This window comes from Sapajus apella, unplaced genomic scaffold (genome assembly GCF_009761245.1).
Source record: "Sapajus apella isolate SASKATOON/1434 unplaced genomic scaffold, GSC_monkey_1.0 scaffold122, whole genome shotgun sequence".
Taxonomy (NCBI): domain Eukaryota; kingdom Metazoa; phylum Chordata; class Mammalia; order Primates; family Cebidae; genus Sapajus; species Sapajus apella.
In genome coordinates, this window is record NW_022437062.1 from 5,261,530 (window position 1) to 5,282,810 (window position 21,281).

At 36.5% G+C, this 21,281-nt stretch overlaps 1 protein-coding gene across 4 annotated transcripts in view; it reads left to right on the forward strand.

Moving 5' to 3' along the window:
- Window positions 1-21,281, forward strand: part of DPH6 (diphthamine biosynthesis 6) — a 195,635-nt gene that overhangs the window by 136,740 nt on the left and 37,614 nt on the right. For all 4 annotated transcript variants that reach the window (XM_032261224.1, XM_032261222.1, XM_032261226.1 and 1 more), the window contains exon 6: window positions 14,379-14,440. In XM_032261224.1, coding sequence (XP_032117115.1) covers window positions 14,379-14,440 — 62 coding nt within the window. The remainder of the gene's footprint in view (window positions 1-14,378; window positions 14,441-21,281) is intronic.

A 21,281-nucleotide genomic window follows, 5' to 3' on the forward strand; every position in this document is an offset into this window, starting at 1 on the left:
CGAGAATTATAGACAGATTAGCAATTGTTTCTCAGAGTGATTGTACCTTTTCTAATATCACCTATTGATTTTATAGTAAAACTCTAGGCTACCAAGGTTGAGATGAGAACACAATTCATTTTACTTGATTCTTAGAAATAGCATTGTCAACCATTTTGTGATGCTTCTCTCTTCATTTATTGGGCTGTACTGAAGAGATAAGCCTCTACTTGCTTTCATGACAGTAGATAATAAATTGATATAATTCAGCTGAGAAGTTGAAAAATGCATTGAAAATAATTGGGCATAACATTGTAGGGTTAACATTTATTCATAGATGATGCAATTAAATAAAACAGGCATTAACTTCAAGGTCAGTAAGTAAAGTAATAAAATTGAACATTTTAATTGAATTGTAATTGCTTCTCATTGATACATGCAAGTAAAGTAAAATAGATGTCAGCTCTGCAAATTATGGTTCTTCCTCCTAATTAATTTCTTAATTTTGCATGGAGTTATTGGTGCCTAGTTCTTGTTGTGGGTTTTTTCATCCACCCAGCTTCCAACAAGGAATGTCTTTATGACATGATGAAATGGTAAGGTATCAGGGTTTACAGTAAATTTTTTCTACATTGGCAAAAATATTAATAACTCAAAGTAACATATGTATGTATTAGAGTTAAAATGTACCTTAAATACAACATCATCCTGGATCTTATGGATTGTAATCTTCATTAATATTGATGTTTTTTGATATTGATATTTATGTCAACATCAACAAATATAATTGTCTCAGTGATTATAAAGGTTTTTATAGGAAGTTAAATACATAAAGACTCACATTGTATAATTCACTGGCTCAAAAGGTAAATTGTACTGACTGTTGAGGTTTTGGTAAAGCACAGTTTGTGTCTGTTCGTGACCCAAGCTTCACGAGAAAAGAGACACCTAAATTGAATAGATTTTAAAAAGAAAAATCTTTTCCAAGGACGGAGGTAATTTGAAGCTTTTAGATAAAGTTGAATTGCATTGAAAAAGCCCATGAGCTGTTGTGGCTTTTTCAGAGGCTTTTCATGGCTCCTCTAAAGGTTTTAATATAATGCAGTTTTATGTAAAATAAAATGAGAATGATGATATTACAAAGATTAAGAGAGAGATTTTTAAAGTATACTGAAATTGTATTGGGTCTAGAAACTAGGATTTATTTAAAGAAAAAGAAAATGTGCCTTTTGGACCAGATGCATTTACCAGTTAAATGGCTACTGCTTAAAAATTGAAAATGGAATGGATGTGTAAGATGGATTTTAAATTTACTAAGATATTGTTATATATTCATATACTTTAAATGATTTTATGTGGTAGAATTATTTGAGTGCAAATATATTGGTGTATTAGCATCATTCTTCAGTTTTACTTAGAAACATAAGTGGGTTCTTGGTGAAGTAAACAGACGTTGTGATGTCTAGCTTTTGTGTTAAAATTTAACTCAGACATTGACTTCATTATTTAAAATATTTGCCTCTGAACCATTTAAAACAAAAATGTAAAAATAAGTCTATTGAGAAATATGTTACTGATGCTAATATGACCCTGGCCTTCCATTCTGAATTAAGAAGTATCATTTAGAATCCTCTGTGCATATCATCTGGTTAGAAACTACCAAAACCAAAATACCTAAAATAAAATCTAAAATCTTAGAGCTTCATAATTGTAGATAAGCTAACAATTTTTCACATTAAAAAGGTCTGTTGTTTCAGATTTTTGTTTTAAAATTATTTTAATAATTGTCTTATTCCATTTAGGGAAATGAAAGTAAGTATTATAAACACTGTGCATACAATGCTTAGATGTTGGTAAGTGAAGAAACTTGTGGAATATGTGGAAGTGTACAAAAATTAAGTACTCAATCTTTATACTTATAAAAACAATTACTGGGAGTTTTTGTTTTTATGTATTAATTGTTTGATATTTATGGAATCATTGGTGTGCTAAGCATGAATTTCTTGAGAAAAGTCCTGTATTCAGATATATTCTGGGGTGAGATGAATAATCTTTCTACATCTCTGACTAATATAATCCGATACATAGTAGTTTCAGCTGATTTAGAAAAGATCTCAAAGATCATGGTGGCTTCAGGCCATTGCTTTTGCAAGGACAGTAGCTGGAATTGCTAGAAATCTCTGGATCTTATCCAAGAATATATATTCTATAAACAGTCTGCAATACGTGTCATATGGACAGTGATCATGAGGTCCCCAAGGACTTGTCACTTTCTAATGAACAGAAAAATGTAAGCAAATGCAGATTGTGCTCAGATAAAGTAACCAGCAAGGCATCAAGAGAAAAAGACCTAAGTAGTTATTATAATCAAGTGCAGTGGAACATATGCTTTGTTGAATTAAAGTGTAAAAATCCATTCAGAACAGTATGCCTGCTATTATATTGAATTTAAACAAGTAGTTTTATTACTAAAACCTAGACATTTTATAGAAAAGAATTATAGTCTGTTTAAATAGTATCACATCATGATATAGGAACACCTAAATCATTGTTCATGCCAAAAAAGCCTTCCTAAATCACCTGACATAACCTCTGAAAAATATGTTTTAAAATTGTTTATTTCTTACATCCTGCTAGTCCTTTTGTTTTAGATGTCCTTTGAAACCATCTTTCATGTATGTGAAATGTTGTTACTATTGTTCTGTCCTGTGTTAAATGTCTAACACAAGCTTATTCAGCCCATGGCTCAGGACGGCTATGAATGTGGCCCAATGCAAATTTGTAAACTCTCTAACACTGTGAGATTTTTTTTGTGATTTTTTTCCAGCTCATCATCTGTCATTTGAGTGACTATATTTCATATGTGGCCCTTGACAGTTCTTCTCGTGTGGCCCGGGGGAGCCAAAAGATTGGACACCCATAGACTAAAATATCAGGCCCATGAATCATAGCAGCATATACACCCTGACTAAACTTTATGCAGACCCTTTTACCAAACCTGTAGATGCACATGAAGCTTATTTTATTATAAACTCTGAGAGAAAAGAAATCTGGCTCTTAAATATTTTAGCTACTTTCTAGCTTTACAATGGTCTCCTTTTTTAGTGAAATGATCTCTAGTATATCTCAGGAAGATATTTGAAAATTTTTCTTTAATGTTTTAAATTTTATTAATTTCAATGATTTTAGCTTCATAGAATTTTTAGTGTCTAACCCAATAATAACTAAATTGTAAATATTTTCATGAGTACAGAAAAGTCTTTCAATGCCAACTAATTTATACCAAGGTGTACCTGTGTGATGACACAGATTCACGTGGAAAGTGTGCCTGGTGTGTTTTATGTTTATATTATTTACTGACTCATATTTAAAGGCAATCCAAATTACTTTATCCCCTGTGGAATACAGCCATCTCTGATATGAGATATAACTGCTGTTTGGGGCTTGATACTCTACAATGAATTAAAAGACTGCAAAAAAAATAAGATCTTATGGTGTCTACCTGTGTGAAACAGTGCGCTCTTAAATTCCCTTTCATGTGTTATAGGCATATATTTACTTCCAGATTCATACATAGCATGCAAATCACAAATTCTCAAATCCAATCATGGGATACTTTTTAAATGATGCCCTAGTGCTGACTGTGATTTATGTATGTGTTGTGCGGGCGCGTGCACCCTTATACACACACACACAAACACGCACACACTTAACACACACAATTGGAGGGAAGGCTAAAAACTTCCAGCCATGCTGACCTTGCATACTTATACTTTGGAGTTCAACAAATTTCCATCCCAAACCCATGGCAGTCATAGATGAATATAAGAAGGAAAAATGTGAAAAACATAATTGTGCTGGAAAACACTGTAAACTTCTCTGTTCGCTAGAAATGAAAAGATAAAAAATACTGAAGAGGACTGAAGTTGTGTGCTGTAATACAGGGATCAAGGAAGCAGGCAAAAGCAGTTGGGAGATGTCCTGTGGGGAAACAGAAATGAGAAGTGCATCATGTAGGTTCTCCTACATGAGGGAGAACCTCAAAGAGATCAAGAAAAACATAAAATCCATTTGTTTAAAAAAGCAATTATTAGAAAAATAAATTGCCCAGAAGGAAACAGTAACAAGTGATGCGAAAACCAATTAAAAATTTTAGAAATGAAACATTGTCATAAAAACAAAAAAACCTGAGTGGGCAGAATAAATGGTAGCCAAGTCAAAGAGAAAAAGAGTACAGCAGAATAAAGAGAAAAAGTAATTCACAAAGAAGGCATACAGAGAGGAAAACAGTAGAAAAAGCCACAGGGAGAAGGAAAAAAAACAGAAAAAGTAATTTAAAAATATGGAGGCTAGATTGGATTTGCAATATTATATAATAGGTGTTTCAAGGAAAAAATAGAAGGCAGACAAACAGATACAATAGTTGAAAATGCTCTATATTTGAAGAAAGACATGAGTTTTTGGATTAAAAGTACACATTAGGTGTTGTCCATTACTAATTAAAATAAATGTATGCCTAGACACATTGAATTAAGATTGCAAAATGTAATAAGTATGTTGAAATTTGTACAATCCAGCATATAGAAAATAAAAGATTCCTTCAATGGGAACCACTATCAGACTGACAGCATAATTTTCATTTGGAACAGCAAATGCCAGAAGTAATATATTGCAACTAAACTATTATGAGAGTAACATAGAGACATTATGAGACCTGTAAAAACTAGGAGAGTATACCACTCAGAAATCTTCTGTGAAACAGTAAAGAACAAACATTAATTAGAAATAGATTGATTCAAGGAAAAATGAATGAGAAACAATAGTGAGCATAAACATTGTAAAATATGTTGATAACCTTAACTTTTCTTGCTGAAAATAATGGACCAGAAATTCAACACAGTAACTGAAATGGTGAAGCCTGTTTAGTACCTAGTTAAAACACACTAGGGGAATCCACCAAGATGGCTAAATAGGAACAGCTCTGGAGCACAGTTCCCAGCAAGAGAGACGTAGAAGGCAAGTGATCTCTGCATTTCCAACCCAGGTACCAGGTTCATTTCAATGGGACTGGTTGGACAGTGGGTGTAGCCCAAGGAGGCCATGCCAACGCAGGGCTGGGCACTGCCTCACCCAGGGAAGTGCAACTGACAAGATCGGGGACTTCCCCCCAACCTCGGAAGATACTGTGCTTCTCCCATGGCCTCTGCAACACACAGACCAGGAGATCCCCACCTGGGCTGAAAAGCACCGTGAGTTACCAGCACAGATCTGAGCAGCAGCTCTGGCTGGTGCCCCATGTTGGCACAGATCTGGGTGGATGTTTTCACTAGCACTGAGAGCGCCTGTGGGTTGGAGCGACCTACTCCCCAGAAAGAGGGGGAGCTGAAAGCAGGGAGACAGGTGATATGGCTGGGCAGGTCCCACCCCCACAAAGACCAGGGTAGGTCCCACCCCTACAAAGACCAGCAGACTGAAGCCCTGTGTCTTGAAAGTTTTGCAGCCAGCAAATCAGTTCGACCTCAGCCCGGGATGATCGAGCTCGGTGCAGGGAAGGGCGTCCACCATTGGTGAGGTCTGTCTGAACCTGGCTGTGTAAACAAAAGCCAGAGGAAGCTTGCACAGCAGCTGCACTGAGTCCATGACAGCCCAACAGTGCCTCTGCAGGCAGACAAGGAACAGATTGCCTCCTCAAGTGGTTCCCTGACCTCTGCATAACCAAAAAGATGCCTCATACAAGAGAGCTCTGGCTGACGTCTGGCAGGTACCCTTCTGGGACAAAGCTACCAGAGGGAAGATCAGGCAGCAATCCTTGCTGTTTTGCAACCCCTACAGGTGATTTCCAGGCAAGCAAGGTCTGGAGTGGACCTACAGCAGAGGGACCTGACTGTTAGAAGGAAAACTAAAAAACAAAAATAACTTCAACATCAACAGAAAGGACATCAACTCAGAGACCCCATCCAAAGTCACCAACTTCAAAGATCCAAGGTGGATAAATCCACGAAAATGGGAAGAAACCAGCACAAAAAGGATGAAATCATCAAAGACCAGAACACCTCTCCTCCTCCAAAGGATCACAACTCCTCACAAGTAAGAGAACAAAACAGGATGGTGAATGAGTTTAATGAATTGACAGATGCAGGCTTCAGAAGGTGGATAATAACAAACTTCTCTGAGCTAAAGGAACATGTTCTAACTCAATGCAAAGAAACTAATAACCTTAAAAAAAAGGTTAGACAAAACGTTAACTAGAATAACCAACTTAGAACATAAACGACTTGATGGAGCTGAAAAACACAGCATGAGAACTTAGTGAAACATACATAAGTTTCAGTAGCCAAATCAATCAAGCAGAAGAAAGGGTATCAGAGATTGCAGATCAACTCAGTGAAATAAAATGAGAAGGCAAGATTAGAGAAAATAAGATTGAAAAGAAATGAACAAAGCCTCCAAGAAATATGGTATCTGTAAAAAGACCTAATTTACACTTGATCGGTGTATGTGAATGTGACAGGGAGAATGAACACAAGCTGGAAAACACTCTTCAGGATATTATGCAGGAGAACTTCCCCAACCTAGCGAGGCAGGCCAACATTCAAATCCAGAAAATACAGAGAACATCACAAAGATATTTCTCAAGAAGAGCAACCCCAAGGCATGTAATTGTCAGATTCACCAGGGTTGAAATGAAGGAAAAAAAAAAAAAATTCTAAGGGCAACCAGAGAGAAAGGTCGGGTCACCCACAAAGGAAGCCCATCGTACTCACAGCAGACCTCTCTTACCCACAAAGGGACAAAGGGAAGCCCATCAGCCTCACAGTGGATCTCTCAGCAGAAACCCTATGAGGCAGAAGAAAGTGGGAGCCAATATTCAACATCCTTAAAGAGAAGAACGTTCAACCCAGAATTTCCTATCCAGCCAAACTAAGCTTCATAAGTGAAGGAGAAATAAAATCTTTTATGGGCAAGCAATTGCTGAGAGATTTTGTCACCACCAGGCCTGCCTTACAAGAGCTTCTGAAGAAAGCAGTAAACATGAAAAGGAACCAGTACCAGCCACTGCAAAAACATACCAAATGGTAAAGACCAATGAGGCAGTGAAGAAACTGCTTCAACTAATGGGCAGAGCAACCAGCCAGTAACAAAATAGCAGAATCAAAGTCACACATAACAATATTAACATTAAATGTAAATGGCCTAAATGCCCCATACTGGCAGACTGGATAAAAAGTTAAAACCCATTGTTGTGCTGTATTCAGGAGACCCATCTCATGTGCAAAGACACATATAGACTCAAAATAAAGGAATGGAGGAAGATTTACCAAGCAAATGGAGAGCAAAATAAAAGCAAGGTTGCAATCCTAGTCCCTGATAAAGTGGACATTAAACTAGCAAAGATCAAAAGAGGCAAAGAGGGACATTACGTAATGGTAAAAGGATCAATGCAACAAAAAGAGCTAACTATCCTAAATATATATGCACTCAGTATAGAAGCAGCCAGATACATAAAGCAAGTTCTTAACGACCTACAAAGAGACTTAGACTCCCACACAATAATAGTGGGAGATTTTAACACTTCACTGTCAATATCAGACAGATGGACATGACAGAAAATCAACAAGGATATCCAGGACTTGAATGCAGATCTGGACCATGTGGACCTAATAGACCATCTACAGAACTCTCCACCCCAAATCCACAGAATATACATTCTTCTCAGCACCACATTGCACTTACTCTGAAATTGACCAGATAGTTGGAAGTAAATCACTCCTCAGCAAATGCAAAAGAACAGAAATCTCCAGGCATGGTGCTGTGTGCCTGTAGTCCCTGCTACTTGGGAGGATGAGGTGGGAGTATCACTTGAGGCAAGGAGTTCTGGGCTGTAGTGTGCTATGCCAATCTGGTGTCCACACTAAGTTCAGCATCAATATGGTGATCTCCTGGGAGCAAGGGACCACCAGGTTGCCTAGGGGGGTGAACCAGCCCAGGTCAGAAACGGAGCTGGTCAAAACTCCCATGCTGACCAGTAGTGGGATAGCACCTGTGAATAGCCACTGCACTCCAGCCTGGGCAGCATAGCGAGACACTGTCTCAAAAATAATAATAATAATAATTGAAATCATAACAAACAGACTCTCAGACCACAGTGTAATTGAATTAGAACTCAGGATTAAGAAACTCACCCAAAACCGCATAACTACATGGAAACTGAACAACTTGCTCTTGAATGACGACTGGATAAACAATGAAATGAAGGCAGAAATAAAGATGTTCTTCAAAACCAATGAGAACGAGACACAATGTACCAGAAACTCTGGGACACATTTAAAGCACTGTGTAGAGGGAAATTATAGCAATAAATGCCTACATGAGAAAGGAGGAAAGAACTAAAATCAACACCCTATCGTCAAAATTGAAAGAGCTAGAGGAACAAGATCAAAACAACTCAAAAGCCATCAGAAGGCAAGAAATAACTAAGGTGGAAGCAGAAGTGAAAGAGAGAGAGACACAAAAAAACCCTTCAAAAAATCTGTGAATCTAGGAGCTGTTTTTTTTTTTAAAAGATCAACACAATATACAGACCGCTAGCCAGACTAATAAAAAAGAAAAGAGAATAATTGAATAGATAGCAATAAAAAATGATAAAGGGGAGATCACCACCAATTCCATAGAAATACAAACTACCATCAGAGATTACTACAAATGACTCTTTGCACATAAAACAGTAAACCTGGAAGAAATGCATAAATTCCTGGACATTTACACCCTTCCAAGACTGAACTGGGAAGAAGTCGAATCCCTGAATAGACCAGTAACAAGGACTGAAGTTGAGGCAGCAATTAATAGCCTACCAACCAAAAAAAGTCCAAGTCCAGATGGGACGTCAAAAAGCTTATCCATCACAATCAAGTAGGCTTCATCCGGGGGATGCAAGGCTGGTTCAACATATGCAAGCCTATAAATGTAATCCATCATATAAACAGAACCAAAGACAAAAACCACATGATCATTTCAATAGATGCAGAGAAGGCCTTCAACAAAATTCAACAGCGCTTTATGCTAAAAACTCTAAATAAACTAGGTATTGATGGAACGTATCTCAAAATAATAAAAGCCATTTATGACAAACCCACAGCCAATATCATACTGAATGGGCAAAAACTGGAAGCATTTCCTCTGAAATTTGGCAGTAGACAAGGATGCCCCCTGTCACCATTCCTATTCAGTATAGTTTTGGAAGTTCTAGCCAGAGCAATCAGGCAAGAAAAAGAAATAAAGCGTATTCAGTTAGGAAAAGAGAAAGTCATATTGCCTCTATTTGCAGATGACATGACTGTATATTTAGAAGACCCCATCATCTCTGCCCAAAATCTCAAGCTGATAAGCAACTTCAGCAAAGTCTCAGGATAAAAATCAATGTGCAGAAATCACAGGCATTCCTATACACCAATAACAGACAAACAGAGAGCCAAGTCATGAGCATACTCCCATTCACAATTGCTGCAAAGAGAATAAAATACCTAGGAATACAACTAACAATGGATGTGAAGGACCTCTTCAAAGAGAACTACAAACAACTGCTCAAGGAAATAAGAGAGGACACAAACAGATGGAAAAACATTCCATGCTCCTGGTTAGGAAGAATCAATATCATCAAAATGGCCATACTGCTCAAAGTAATTTATAGATTCAACGCTATTCCCATCAAGCTACCACTGACCTTCTTCACAGAAATGGAAAAAACCACCTTAAACTTCATATGGAACCAAAAGAGAGCCCTCATAGCCAAGACCATCCTAAGCAAAAAGAACAAAGCTGGAGGCATCACACTGTCTGACTTCAAACTATACTACAAGGCTATAGTAATCAAAACAGCATGGAACTGGTACCAAAACGGAGATATAGACCAATGAGACAGAACAGTGGCCTCAGAAATAATGCCACACATCTACAACCATTTGATCTTTGACAAACCTCACAAAAACAAACAATAGGGAAAAGATTCCTTCTTTAATAAATGGTGTTGGGAAAACTGGCTAGCCATGTGCAGAAAGCAGAAACTGGATGCCTTCCTTAACCTTGCACTGAAATTAACTCCCGATTAAAGATTTAAACACAAGTCCTAACATGATAAAAACCCTAGAAGAAAACCGAGGCAAAAACATTCAGGAAATAGGCATAGGCAGGGATTTCATGACTGAAAACGCCAAAAGCAATGGCAACAAAAGCCAAAATACACAAATGGGATCTAATTAAATTTAAGAATTTCTGCACAGCAAAAGAAACAGTGATCAGAACCAACAGAATGGGAAAAAATTTTTGCAGTCTACCCATCTGACTAATATCCAGAATCTACAGAGCTAATATCCAGAATCTACAAAGAACTAAAGCAGAACTATGAGAAAAAAAAACAAACCCATTCAAAAGTGGGTGAAGGATATGAACAGACACTTTTAAAAAGAAGACATTTATGAGGCCAATAAACATGAAAAAATGCTCATCATCACTGGTCATTAGAGAAATGCAAATCAAAACCACATTGAGATACCATCTCATGCCAGTTAGAATTATGATCATTAAAAAAATCTGGAGATGAGATGCTGGAGAGGATGTGGAGAAATAGGAACACTTTTATGCTGTTGGTGGGAATATAAATTAGTTCAACCATTGTGGAAGTGTGGCGATTCCGCAAGGATCTATAAATAGAAATTCCATTTGACCCATCAATCCCATTTCTGAATATATACCCAAAGAGTTATAAATTGTTCTGTTACAAAGACATACATGCACGTGTGTGTTCATTGCGGCACTGTTTACAATAGCAAAGACCTGGAACCAACCCACATGCCCATCAGTGATAAACTGAACAAAAAAAATTTGGCACATATACACCATGTAATACTATGCAGCCATAAAAAAGGTTGAGTTCATGTCCTTTGTAGGGACATGGATAATCTGGAAACCATAATTCTCAGCAAAGTGACACAAGAACAAAAAATGGAACACCGCATGTTCTCACTCATAGGCGGATTTTGAACAATGAGAACACATGAGCACAGGGAGGGGAACATCATACGCTAGGGCCTGTTGGGGGTTGGGGGCTAGGGGAGGGATAGCGGGGTGTGGGGAGGTTGGGGAGGGATAACATTAGGAGAAATGCCTGATGTAGGTAACTGGTGGATGGAGACAGCAAACCACCATGGCATGTGTATACTTTGCAACAATCGTGCAAGATCTGCACATGTACACCAGAACTTAAAAGTACAATTTTTTAAAAATACCATACTAAATTCTGGTCTAAAGGATGCTAAGGATACTTAATACATTAAGACTTTAAAAATGTGGTTTTGAATGTGTGTAAAAAATCACAGATTATCTGAAAAGTAGAAATTCATTCTACAACATTCTAATCAGCAGAGTAAAATGTTAAAATAATTTCAATTCAGTATGAGACAGAAAAAAAAGAAAAATATATAAAGCTCAATGTAACAGAAAATTTATACTAAGATGATAGAGACAGGTCCAGCCATATAATATAAAATGATTAAAGTCAGTTCTTTAGAGTCATATTTATAAGACCAGGTGAAACAAGAAAAAAATCTAATTACATGTAGGCATCTAAAACAAAAACAATACCAAAAATCTGTGAACAAATAATTGAAATAAATATGTATGAAAGATATTAACAAAAGAAAGGTGGTGTCACAGTGTTCATAGATGACACATAGATTACAAGATAAAAATCAATGCAGATTAAAAAGTCACTACTTCTTGATAAATGGAATAATTCCATCAAAAAGCTTAGAAATTATGAGTCTGTGTACATATAACAACATAGCTCTCAAATATATTAAGGAAAAAATGACAGAATTATAAGAGATTATGAAACCCAAAATCATAATGGGAGTTTTTTTTACCTTATTGGAAACTGATGGTTCATGGAGATCACAAATTTTTAAGGCCATAAAAGATTTGAACAGCAAAATTAACAAGTATGATCATGATTTTGTGTGTTTGGGTACAGAATATTGCCTTCAACAGATAGAAAACACACTTTCATTCAAGCGCAAGTGGAGCATTTATAAAATTTGATCATGTTCTAGACCACAAGGAAACTTTACAAAATATTTTTATTTTGTTACAGCAGTTTTAGGTTCACAGCAAATTAAGAGAAATGTACAGAGATTTTTCATACACCCTGTTGCCATACCTACCGCTTGGCCTCCCCCGTTATCAACCTCCCCTACTAGAGTGGTACATTTGTTAAAATTAATGAACTTACAATGACACGTCATAATCACCCAAAGTTCATAGTTTACATTAGGGTTCACTGCTGGTGATGTACATTCTATGGATTTAGACAAATGTATAATAGCATGTATTCATCACTAGAGTATCATACAGAGTATTTTTCTACCCAGCAAATTCTCTTTGCTCTGCCTGTTTAACCTTGTCTGCCCTCTGCCCAAAACCCCTGGCAATCACTGACCTTTCTACTATCTTCATGGTTTTTTCTTTTGCAGAATGTCATATAGTTGGAATCATACAGCATGTACCTTTTTCATATTGACCTTTTTCACTTAGTAATATGCATTTACATTTCCTCCATGTATATTTATGGCTTGAGAGCTGATTTTTTTTTTTTTTTAGCACTGAATAATATTTCATTGTCTGGATGTACACAATTTATTTAAGTCATTCACCCACTGAAAGACATTTTGGTTGCTCTAGAGTTTGACAGTTATGATTGAAGCTGCTATAAACATCCATCTGCAGGTTTTTGTGAAGACAGGAGTTTTTAATACCTTTGGGTAAAAACCAAGGAGCACCACAGTTGGATCATATAATAAGAATATGTTCAGTTTTGTGAGAAACTGCCCAACTGTCTTACAAATTGACTGTACCATTTTGTATTCCAATCAGCAATAGTATTGCTCTACATCCTTGCCAGCCTTTGGTGTTGTAAGTTTTCCAGATTTTGACCACTATAATAGGTGTGTAGTGGTATCTTCTTGTTTTGTTTGCATTTCTCTAGTGACATATGATGTGGAGGATCTTTTCATATGCTTATTTACCATCTATAGCTTTAGTGAGGTGTCTGTATGGTCTTTTGCCCATTTTTAAATTGGATTGATGTTTGCTTATTGTTGAGTTTTAGTAGTTCTTTGTATATATTGGATAATAGTCCTTTATCGGATGTTCTTTGTACATATTTTCTCCCAGTTTGCGGCCTTTTTTATTCACTTTACATTGCTTTCGCAGAGCAGAGGTTTTTAATTTTTAATGAAGTCAGCTTATTAATTGTTCCCTTAATGGATCATGCTTTTGGTGGTCTATCTTAAAAGTCATCACCCTACCTAAGGCCATCTAGATTTTTTTTTCTATTATAGGGGTTTTATAATTTTGCATTTTACCTTTATGTCTGCAATCTATTTTGAGTTAATTTTGTGAAGAATGTAAAGTCTGTGTCTAGATTCATTTTTTTTTTGCAAGTGGATATCCAATTGCTTCACACCATTTGTTGACAAAACTGTCTTTCCTCATACTATTGTCTTTCATTACATTAACTTATGTAAATGAAGCTATGCCAATGTATGTAAATATGAATATGAATATCCAAAATGAATTTATTTTGTAGCCAACTTGTGACGTGATTTTTTTCCTGGCAGGTTAGCCTTGGTGCATGGAAAGCATTCATATTGCTTACTCTTGTCTCCTGCACCCCATCACCTATATTAACTCTACTATGATGTCAGTTTAATATCTTTATTAAAGGTTATGCACACGCTATTGGTACAATAATGATTTTTCAGAGTTGTCTCTGTCTTTTCTTGAAAAATACATTGTTGTAAAGCAGTTGAAATGAAATGTCATTTAATTTAATAATGTAATTATTTGTGCCCATATGCTACTCTTAAGTGAATTAATAAAATAAGCCCAACAGTCTACTGCTATTTTTTACTCTTCCTAAGTAAGAAGTTTGAAGTTTAAATAAAATAGGGACAAATCAGAAAATTAATGCTGTTGTCCATCAGTAAAATAAATCATAACCACTAAAATATAAAGAATTACAATGTGATGTATTTTAAATGATAACTGCTTTTTTCTATCCCAATTACAGTTTTACAAAATGGATAAGGGAATTGAAACAGTGCATCTGATAGTTGACACAGTGCATTTGAAATAAATAAAAACTTACTTTTCAGAAGCAACAAAAACAGTTACCCAAGGGGAATAGAAAAGTAAATACTAGCAAAGTACTTTTAACTTTATGAGCAAAGCAATTCAAAATATATACACACTACTTTCTTAGGCGAAGAGGGGCCAAGGGAAGGGGAATGTGTCTTTAAAGGTCCCATCTGATAGTTATCTTTAAAAAATTTAACCTTTCTTGGCAGGCTTAGATCCTGATAAGCATCTTGGGAAAACCCTGGATCAAATGGAGCCTTATCTTGTAGAGGTAAGAATTTATACTAGTTCTCAAAATATAGCCCTCTAAAGCAGAAAAAAAAAATAATGTCATGATATAATGATTACAAAATTTATTTTATTTTAGAAAAAATCAAATAGATCCGTAATATATTTTTACGAAAAAATTAAACTTCAAATGGAAATGAAAATGTTTAAAATTATAAAAATTAATTACCAACTTGTTAACCCAAATATAAGACAAAGTTATACCTAAAAAGAGGTTGCTCTGTCAGAAAGTTTATTTTTATTAAAAGAACGCTGTATTCTATATAAATTTTGCCACGCTATTAAAGTATCTGATAGTCACTTTGCCATCAGAAACAGGAGTAGAAACTTTCATTAGAGATTAATGTAACCTCTTCTCTTTTATCAATTAGGAAATTAATTTACAGCATGGTAAAAAAAAATTATCTCACGATTTCAAATTACTTCTCATTGTGAAATCCTAAATATGCCCTAAACATTAAATATTCAGTTGTTTTTATTTGCTCTTTATTAAATGTACTATATTTTATTAGAGTTTTAGAATAAGTGCTATGATTAGTATGGCAATGCATCATTAACTAGAATGTTTGATTATTACATTGTGTTGAGTATTTATATTCTACCATGATGATGGGAAAAAGAAAATCTCTCTTCTGTGAAAGAACCGATCTCTTTTAACAAGTCGTTTTCTTGTCCCATGCTCTTAATTCATCCATATTGTCTCTGGGCTTTGTTAATACCATTGCTATGATATGAAATGTTAGCAGTTAACACTTTTCAATAGCTTCATGGGTTTAGTTTTTTTCAAAAGTTATTTGTAATTGATTATTTTATGGTTTATCAATCAATATGTACCAAATGCCTAGAAATCTCTGAAATGTTATTTCCTTCATAGTGTTAATTCCTTGATAATTACTATTAAGCATCTAATATATTCCAGGCAGATAGCAAAAATTAAAAGAAAAATGAAATGATTATATAATATGACAAATTATATTTGGTTTCTAGATAATTTGGTGTCATTTAAGTCAATTTATGGAACATGGTTGCTTTCTGTGCTTATCTGATAGGACTCTTCTCACAGCAATTTGTTCTATAGTTCCATTCATATCATGTTTACATCTGTTTACTGCCATTAGACTAAATTTAGCTTTTACCAAAACATTATATAAATTTATGGAAATGAAAGAGAAATTCAGAAGTGAGAAACTGTGGTATTAGCCATAGTTATTGGCCGACAGAGCTATTTCCAAAATTTGGAGTCATAAGATTAGATTTTAAGTATGTTGATAATATTTGTATAAAGGAAATAAGATTTTGAGAAGAATTGAGATGTTGATTATGAGTTAACCTGGGTATTATCATAGGATATTTAAACAGAAAATACAGAAATCTTTTTTTTTTTAATTTTGGTTCTTTTTTTTTTTTTAATTGTACTTTAGTTTCTGGGGTACATGTGCAGATCATGCAGGATTTTTGCATAGGTACACACATGGCAATGTGGTTTGCTGCCTCCATCTCCCTGTCACCTACATCTGGCATTTCTCCCCATGTTATCCCCCCCTGACCTCCCCACCCCGCCTCTGCTGTCCTTCCCTTGCCCCCCCGCCACAACAGACCCCAATGTGTGATGCTCTCCTCCCTGTGTCCATGTGTTTTCATTGTTCAACACCCACCTATGAGTGAGAACATGCAGTGTTTTTCTGTTCTTGTGTCAGTTTGCTGAGAATGATGGTTTCCAGATTCATCCATGTCCCTACAAAGGACATGAACTCATCGTTTTTTATGGCTGCATAGTATTCCATGGTGTATATGTGCCACACTTTCCTTGTCCAGTCTATCATAGATGGGCATTTGGGTTGGTTCCAGGTCTTTGCTATTGTAAACAGTGCCACAATGAACATACATGTGCATGTGTCTTTATAAGAGAATTATTTGTAATCTTTTGGATATATGCCCAGTAATGGGATTGCTGGGTCTAATGGAATTTCTATTTCTACATCCTTGAGGAATTGCTACACTGTCTTCCAAAATGGCTGAACTTAGACTCCCACCAACAGTGTAAAAGTGTTCCTGTTTCTCCATATCCTCTCCAGCATCTGTTGTCTCCAGATTTTTTAATGATCGCCATTCTAACTGGCATGAGATGATATCTCAATGTGGTTTTCATTTGCATTTCTCTAATGACCAGTGATGTTGAGCATGTTTTCATATGTTTATTGGCCTCATATATGTCTTCATTTGAAAGGTGTCCGTCCGTTTCCTTTGCCCACTTTTCAATGGGTTTGTTTGTTTGTTTCTCATAGTTCTGCTTTAGTTCTTTGTAGATTCTGGCTGTTAGCCCTTTGTCACATGGGTCAGTTGCAAAAATTTTTTCCCCATCTGTTGGTTGCCGGTCCACTCTAATAATTGTTCCTTTTGCTGTACAGAAGCTCTGGAGTTTAATTAGATATCATTTGTCTATTTTGGCTTTTGTTGCCAATGCTTTTGGTATTATAGTCATGAAGTTCTTGCATATGCCTATGTCCTGAATGGTTTTGCCTAGGTTTTCTTCTAGGGTTTGTATGGTGTTAGGTCTTATGTTTAAGTCTTTAATCCATCTAGAGTTAATTTTAGTGTAAGGTGTCAGGAAGGGGTCCAGTTTCTCCTTTCTGCACGTGGCTAGCCAGTTTTCCCAACACCATTTATTAAACAGGGAATCCTTTCCACATTGCGTGTTTTTGTCAGGTTTGTCCAAGATCAGATGGTTGTAGACGTGTGGCATTGCCTCCAGGGCCTCTGTCTGTTCCATTGGTCTATATCTCTGTTTTGGTACCAGTACCATGCTGTTTTGATTACTGTAGCCTTGTAGTACAATTTGAAATCATGTAGCATGATGCCTCCAGCTTTGTTCTTTTTGCTTAGGATTATCTTGGCTATGTGCGCTCCCTTTTGGTTCCATATGAAGTTTAAAGTGTTTTTTTTTTTCCAGTTCTGTGAAGAAGGTCATTGGTAGCTTGATGGGGATAGAGTTGAATCTCTAAATTAGTTTGGGCAGTATGGCCATTTTCACGATATTGATTCTTCCTAATCTTGAGCATGGAATGTTTCTGCATCTGTTTGTGTCCTCTCTTATTTCCCTGAGCAGTGATTTGTAGTTTTCCTTAAAGAGGTCCTTTACATCCTTTGTTAGTTGTATTCCTATTTTATTCTCTTTGTAGCAATTGTGAATGGGACTTTTCTCATGATTTGGCTCTCTGTTAGACTGTTATTGGTGTACAGAAGTGCTTGTGATTTCTGCACATTAATTTTGTATCCTGAGACTTTGCTGAAGTTGCTTATCAGTTTAAGGAGATTTTGGACTGAGCTGATAAGGTCTTCTAAATATACAGTCACGTTGTCTGCAAATAGAGACAATTTGACTCCCTCTTTTCCTAATTGAATACGCTTTGTTTTTTTTCTTGCCTAATTTCTCTGGCTAGAACTTCCAATACTATATTGAATAGCAGTGGTGAGAGATAGCATCCTTGTCTAGTGTTGGATTTCAAAGGGAATTCTATCAGTTTTTGTCCATTCAGTATGATATTGGCTGTAGGCTTGTCATAAATAGCTTTTATTGTTTTATGTTCCTTCAATACCTAGTTTATTGAGAGTTTTTAGCATAAAGGGCTGTTGAATTTTGTCAAAGGCCTTCTCTGCATCTATTGAGATAATCATGGTTTTTGACTTTGGTTCTGTTTATATGGTGGATTACATTTATAGACTTGAGTATGTTGTACCAGCCTTGCATCCCTGGAATGAAGCCTACTTGATCATGATGGATAAGCTTTTTGATGTGCTGTTGCAATCGGTTTGCCACTATTTTATTGAAGATTTTTGCATCTGTGTTCATCATGGATATTGGCCTGAAGTTTTCCTTTCTTGTTGAGTCTCTGCTGGGTTTTGGTATCAGGATGATGTTGGTCTCTTAAAATGATTTGGGAAGAATTCCTTCTTTTTGTATTGTTTGGAATAGTTTCCAAAGGAATGGTACCAGCTCCTCTTCGTACATCTGGTTGAATTCAGCTGTGAACCCATCTCAACTTGGACTTTTTTTGGTTAGTAGGCTATTCATTGCTTCCTCAATTTCAGCCCTTGTTGTTGGTCTATTCAGGGTTTCAACTTCTTCCTGGTTTAGGCTTGGGAGGGTACAAGTGTCCAGGAATTTATCCATTTCTTCCAGGTTTACTGGTTTATGTGCATAAGTTGTTTGTAGTAATCTCTGATTGTAGTCTGTATTTCTGTGGAATCAGTGGTGGTATCCCCTTTATTGTCTTTTATTGCATCTATTTGATTGTTCTACTTTTTCTTTTTTATTAATCTGGCTAGCAGTCTATTTTGTTGATTTTTTTCAAATAACCAGCTCCTGGATTTATTGATTATTTGAAGGGATTTTTGTGTCTCTATCTCCTTCAGTTCTGCTCTGATCTTAGTTATTTCTTGTCTTCTGCTAGCTTTTGAGTTTTTTTGATCTTGCTCCTCTAGCTCTTTCAGTTTTGATTGTAGGGTGTCAGTTTTAGATCTTTCCTTGCTTCTCATATGGGCATTTATTGCTATAAATTTCCCTCTAGACACTGCTTTAAATGTGTTCCAGAGATTCTGGTACGTTGTGTCTTTATTCTCATTGGTTTCAAAGAACATCTTTGTTTGCCTTTATTTCATTGTTTATCCAGTCAGCATTCAGGAGCCAGTTGATCAATTTCCATGATGCTGTGTGGTTCTGAGTTAATTTCTTTTCCTGAGTTCTAATTTCATTGCAGTATGGTTGAGAGGCTATTTGTTATGATTTCTCTTCGTTGCATTTGCTGGGGAGTGATGTACTTCCAGTTACGTGGTCAAGTTTGAAGTAGGTGCAATGTGGTGCTGAGAAGAATGTATATTCTGTGGACTTGGGTGGAAAATTCTGTCAATGCCTGTTAGTTCCGCTTGGTCCAGATCTGAGTTCAAGTCCTGGATATCCTTGTTACTTTTCTGTCTCATAGATCTGTCTAACATTGACGATGGTGTGTTGAAGTCTCCCACTATTATTGTGTGGGAGTCTAAGTCTCTTTGTAGGTCATCAAGAACTTGCTTTATATACCTGGGTGCTCCTATATTGGGTGTGTATGTATTTAGGATCGTTTGCTCTTCTTGATGCAGTGATCCTTTTACCATTATGTAATGCCCTTCTTTGTCTCTTTTGATCTTTGTTGGTTTAAACTCCATTTCATGAGAGACTGGGAATGTACCTCCTGATTTTTTTTACTCTCCATTTGCTTCATAAATCTTCCTCCATCCCTTTATTTTGAGCCTATATGTGTCCTTGCACCTGAGATGTGTTTCCTGAATACAGCACACTGAGGAGGTCTTGGCTTTTTATCCAATTTGCTAGTCTGTGTCTTTTGATTGGGACATTTAGCCCATTTACATTTAAGGTTAATATTGTTATGTGTGAATTTGATCCTGCCATTTTGATGTTAGCTGGACGTTTGCCCGTTGGTTGATGCATTTTTTTCATTGTGTCGACGCTCTTTACCATTTGGTATGTCTTTGGAGTGGCTGGTACTGGTTGTTCCTTTCCATGTTTAGTGCTTCTTCCAGGAGTACTTGTAAGGCGGGCCTGATGGTGACAAAGTCTCTGAGCAATTGCTTGTTTGTAAAGGATTTTCTTTCTCTTTCGCTTATGAAGCTTAGTTTGGCTGGACATGAAATTCTAGGTTGAAAGTTCTTTTCTGTTAGGATGTTGAATATTGGCCCTCACTCTCTTCGGGCTTGTTGGGTTTCTACCGAGAGATCAGCTGTGAGTCTGATGGGCTTCCCTTTGTAGGTAACCCAACCTTTTTCTCTGGCTGCGCTTAGCATTTTTTCCTTCATTTCAACCCTGGTGAATCTGACAATTATATGCCTTGGGGTTGCTCTTCTTGAGGAATATCTTTGTGGTGTTCTTGGTATTTCCTGGACTTGAACGGTGGCCTGGGTTACTAGGTTGAGGAAGTTCTCCTGGGTAATATCCTGAAGAGTGTTTTCAAACTTGAATTCATTCATTCACATTCAGGTCCACCTATCAAACGTAGATTAGGTCTTTTCACATAATCCCATATTTCTTGGAGGCTTTGTTCATTTATTTTCACTCTTTTTTCTCTATTCTTACCTTCTCATTGTATTTCATTGAGGTGATCTTCAGTTTCTGATATTCTTCTACTTGGTCAATTCGGCTATTGAAACTTGTATATGCTTCACAAAGTTCTCGTGCTGTGTTTTTCAGCTCCATCAAGTCGTTTATATTCTTCTCTAAGCTATTTATTCCAGTTAGCATCTCATCCAACCTTTTTTCTGGGTTCTTAGTTTCTTTGCATTGGATTAGCACATGTTCTTTTACTTCAGAGACGTTTGTTATTACCCACCTTTTCAAGCCTGTTTCTGTCAATTCATGAGATTCATTCTCCATCCATCTTTGATCCCTAGCTGGTGAGGAATTGTGATCCCTTGGAGGAGGAGAGGTGTTCTGGTTTTTGGCGTTTTCATCCTTTTTGCGCTGTTTCTTCCCATCTTAGTGGCTTTATCTACCTGGGGCCTTTTAGTTGGTAACTTTCAGATGGGGTCTCTGAGTGGACGTCCTTTTTGTTGATGATGAAGTTATTTCTTTCTATTTTTTAGTTTTCCTTCTAACATTCAGGCCCTTCTGCTTTAGGACTGCTGGAGGTGCACTCCAGACCCTGCTTGCCTGGGGATCATCCACGGGGGCTGCATAACAGTAAGGGTTGTTGCCGGTTTCTTCCTCTGTTATCTTCATCTCAGAAGGGTACCTGCCAGATGTTGGCCTGAGCTGTCCTTTATGAGGTGTCTCT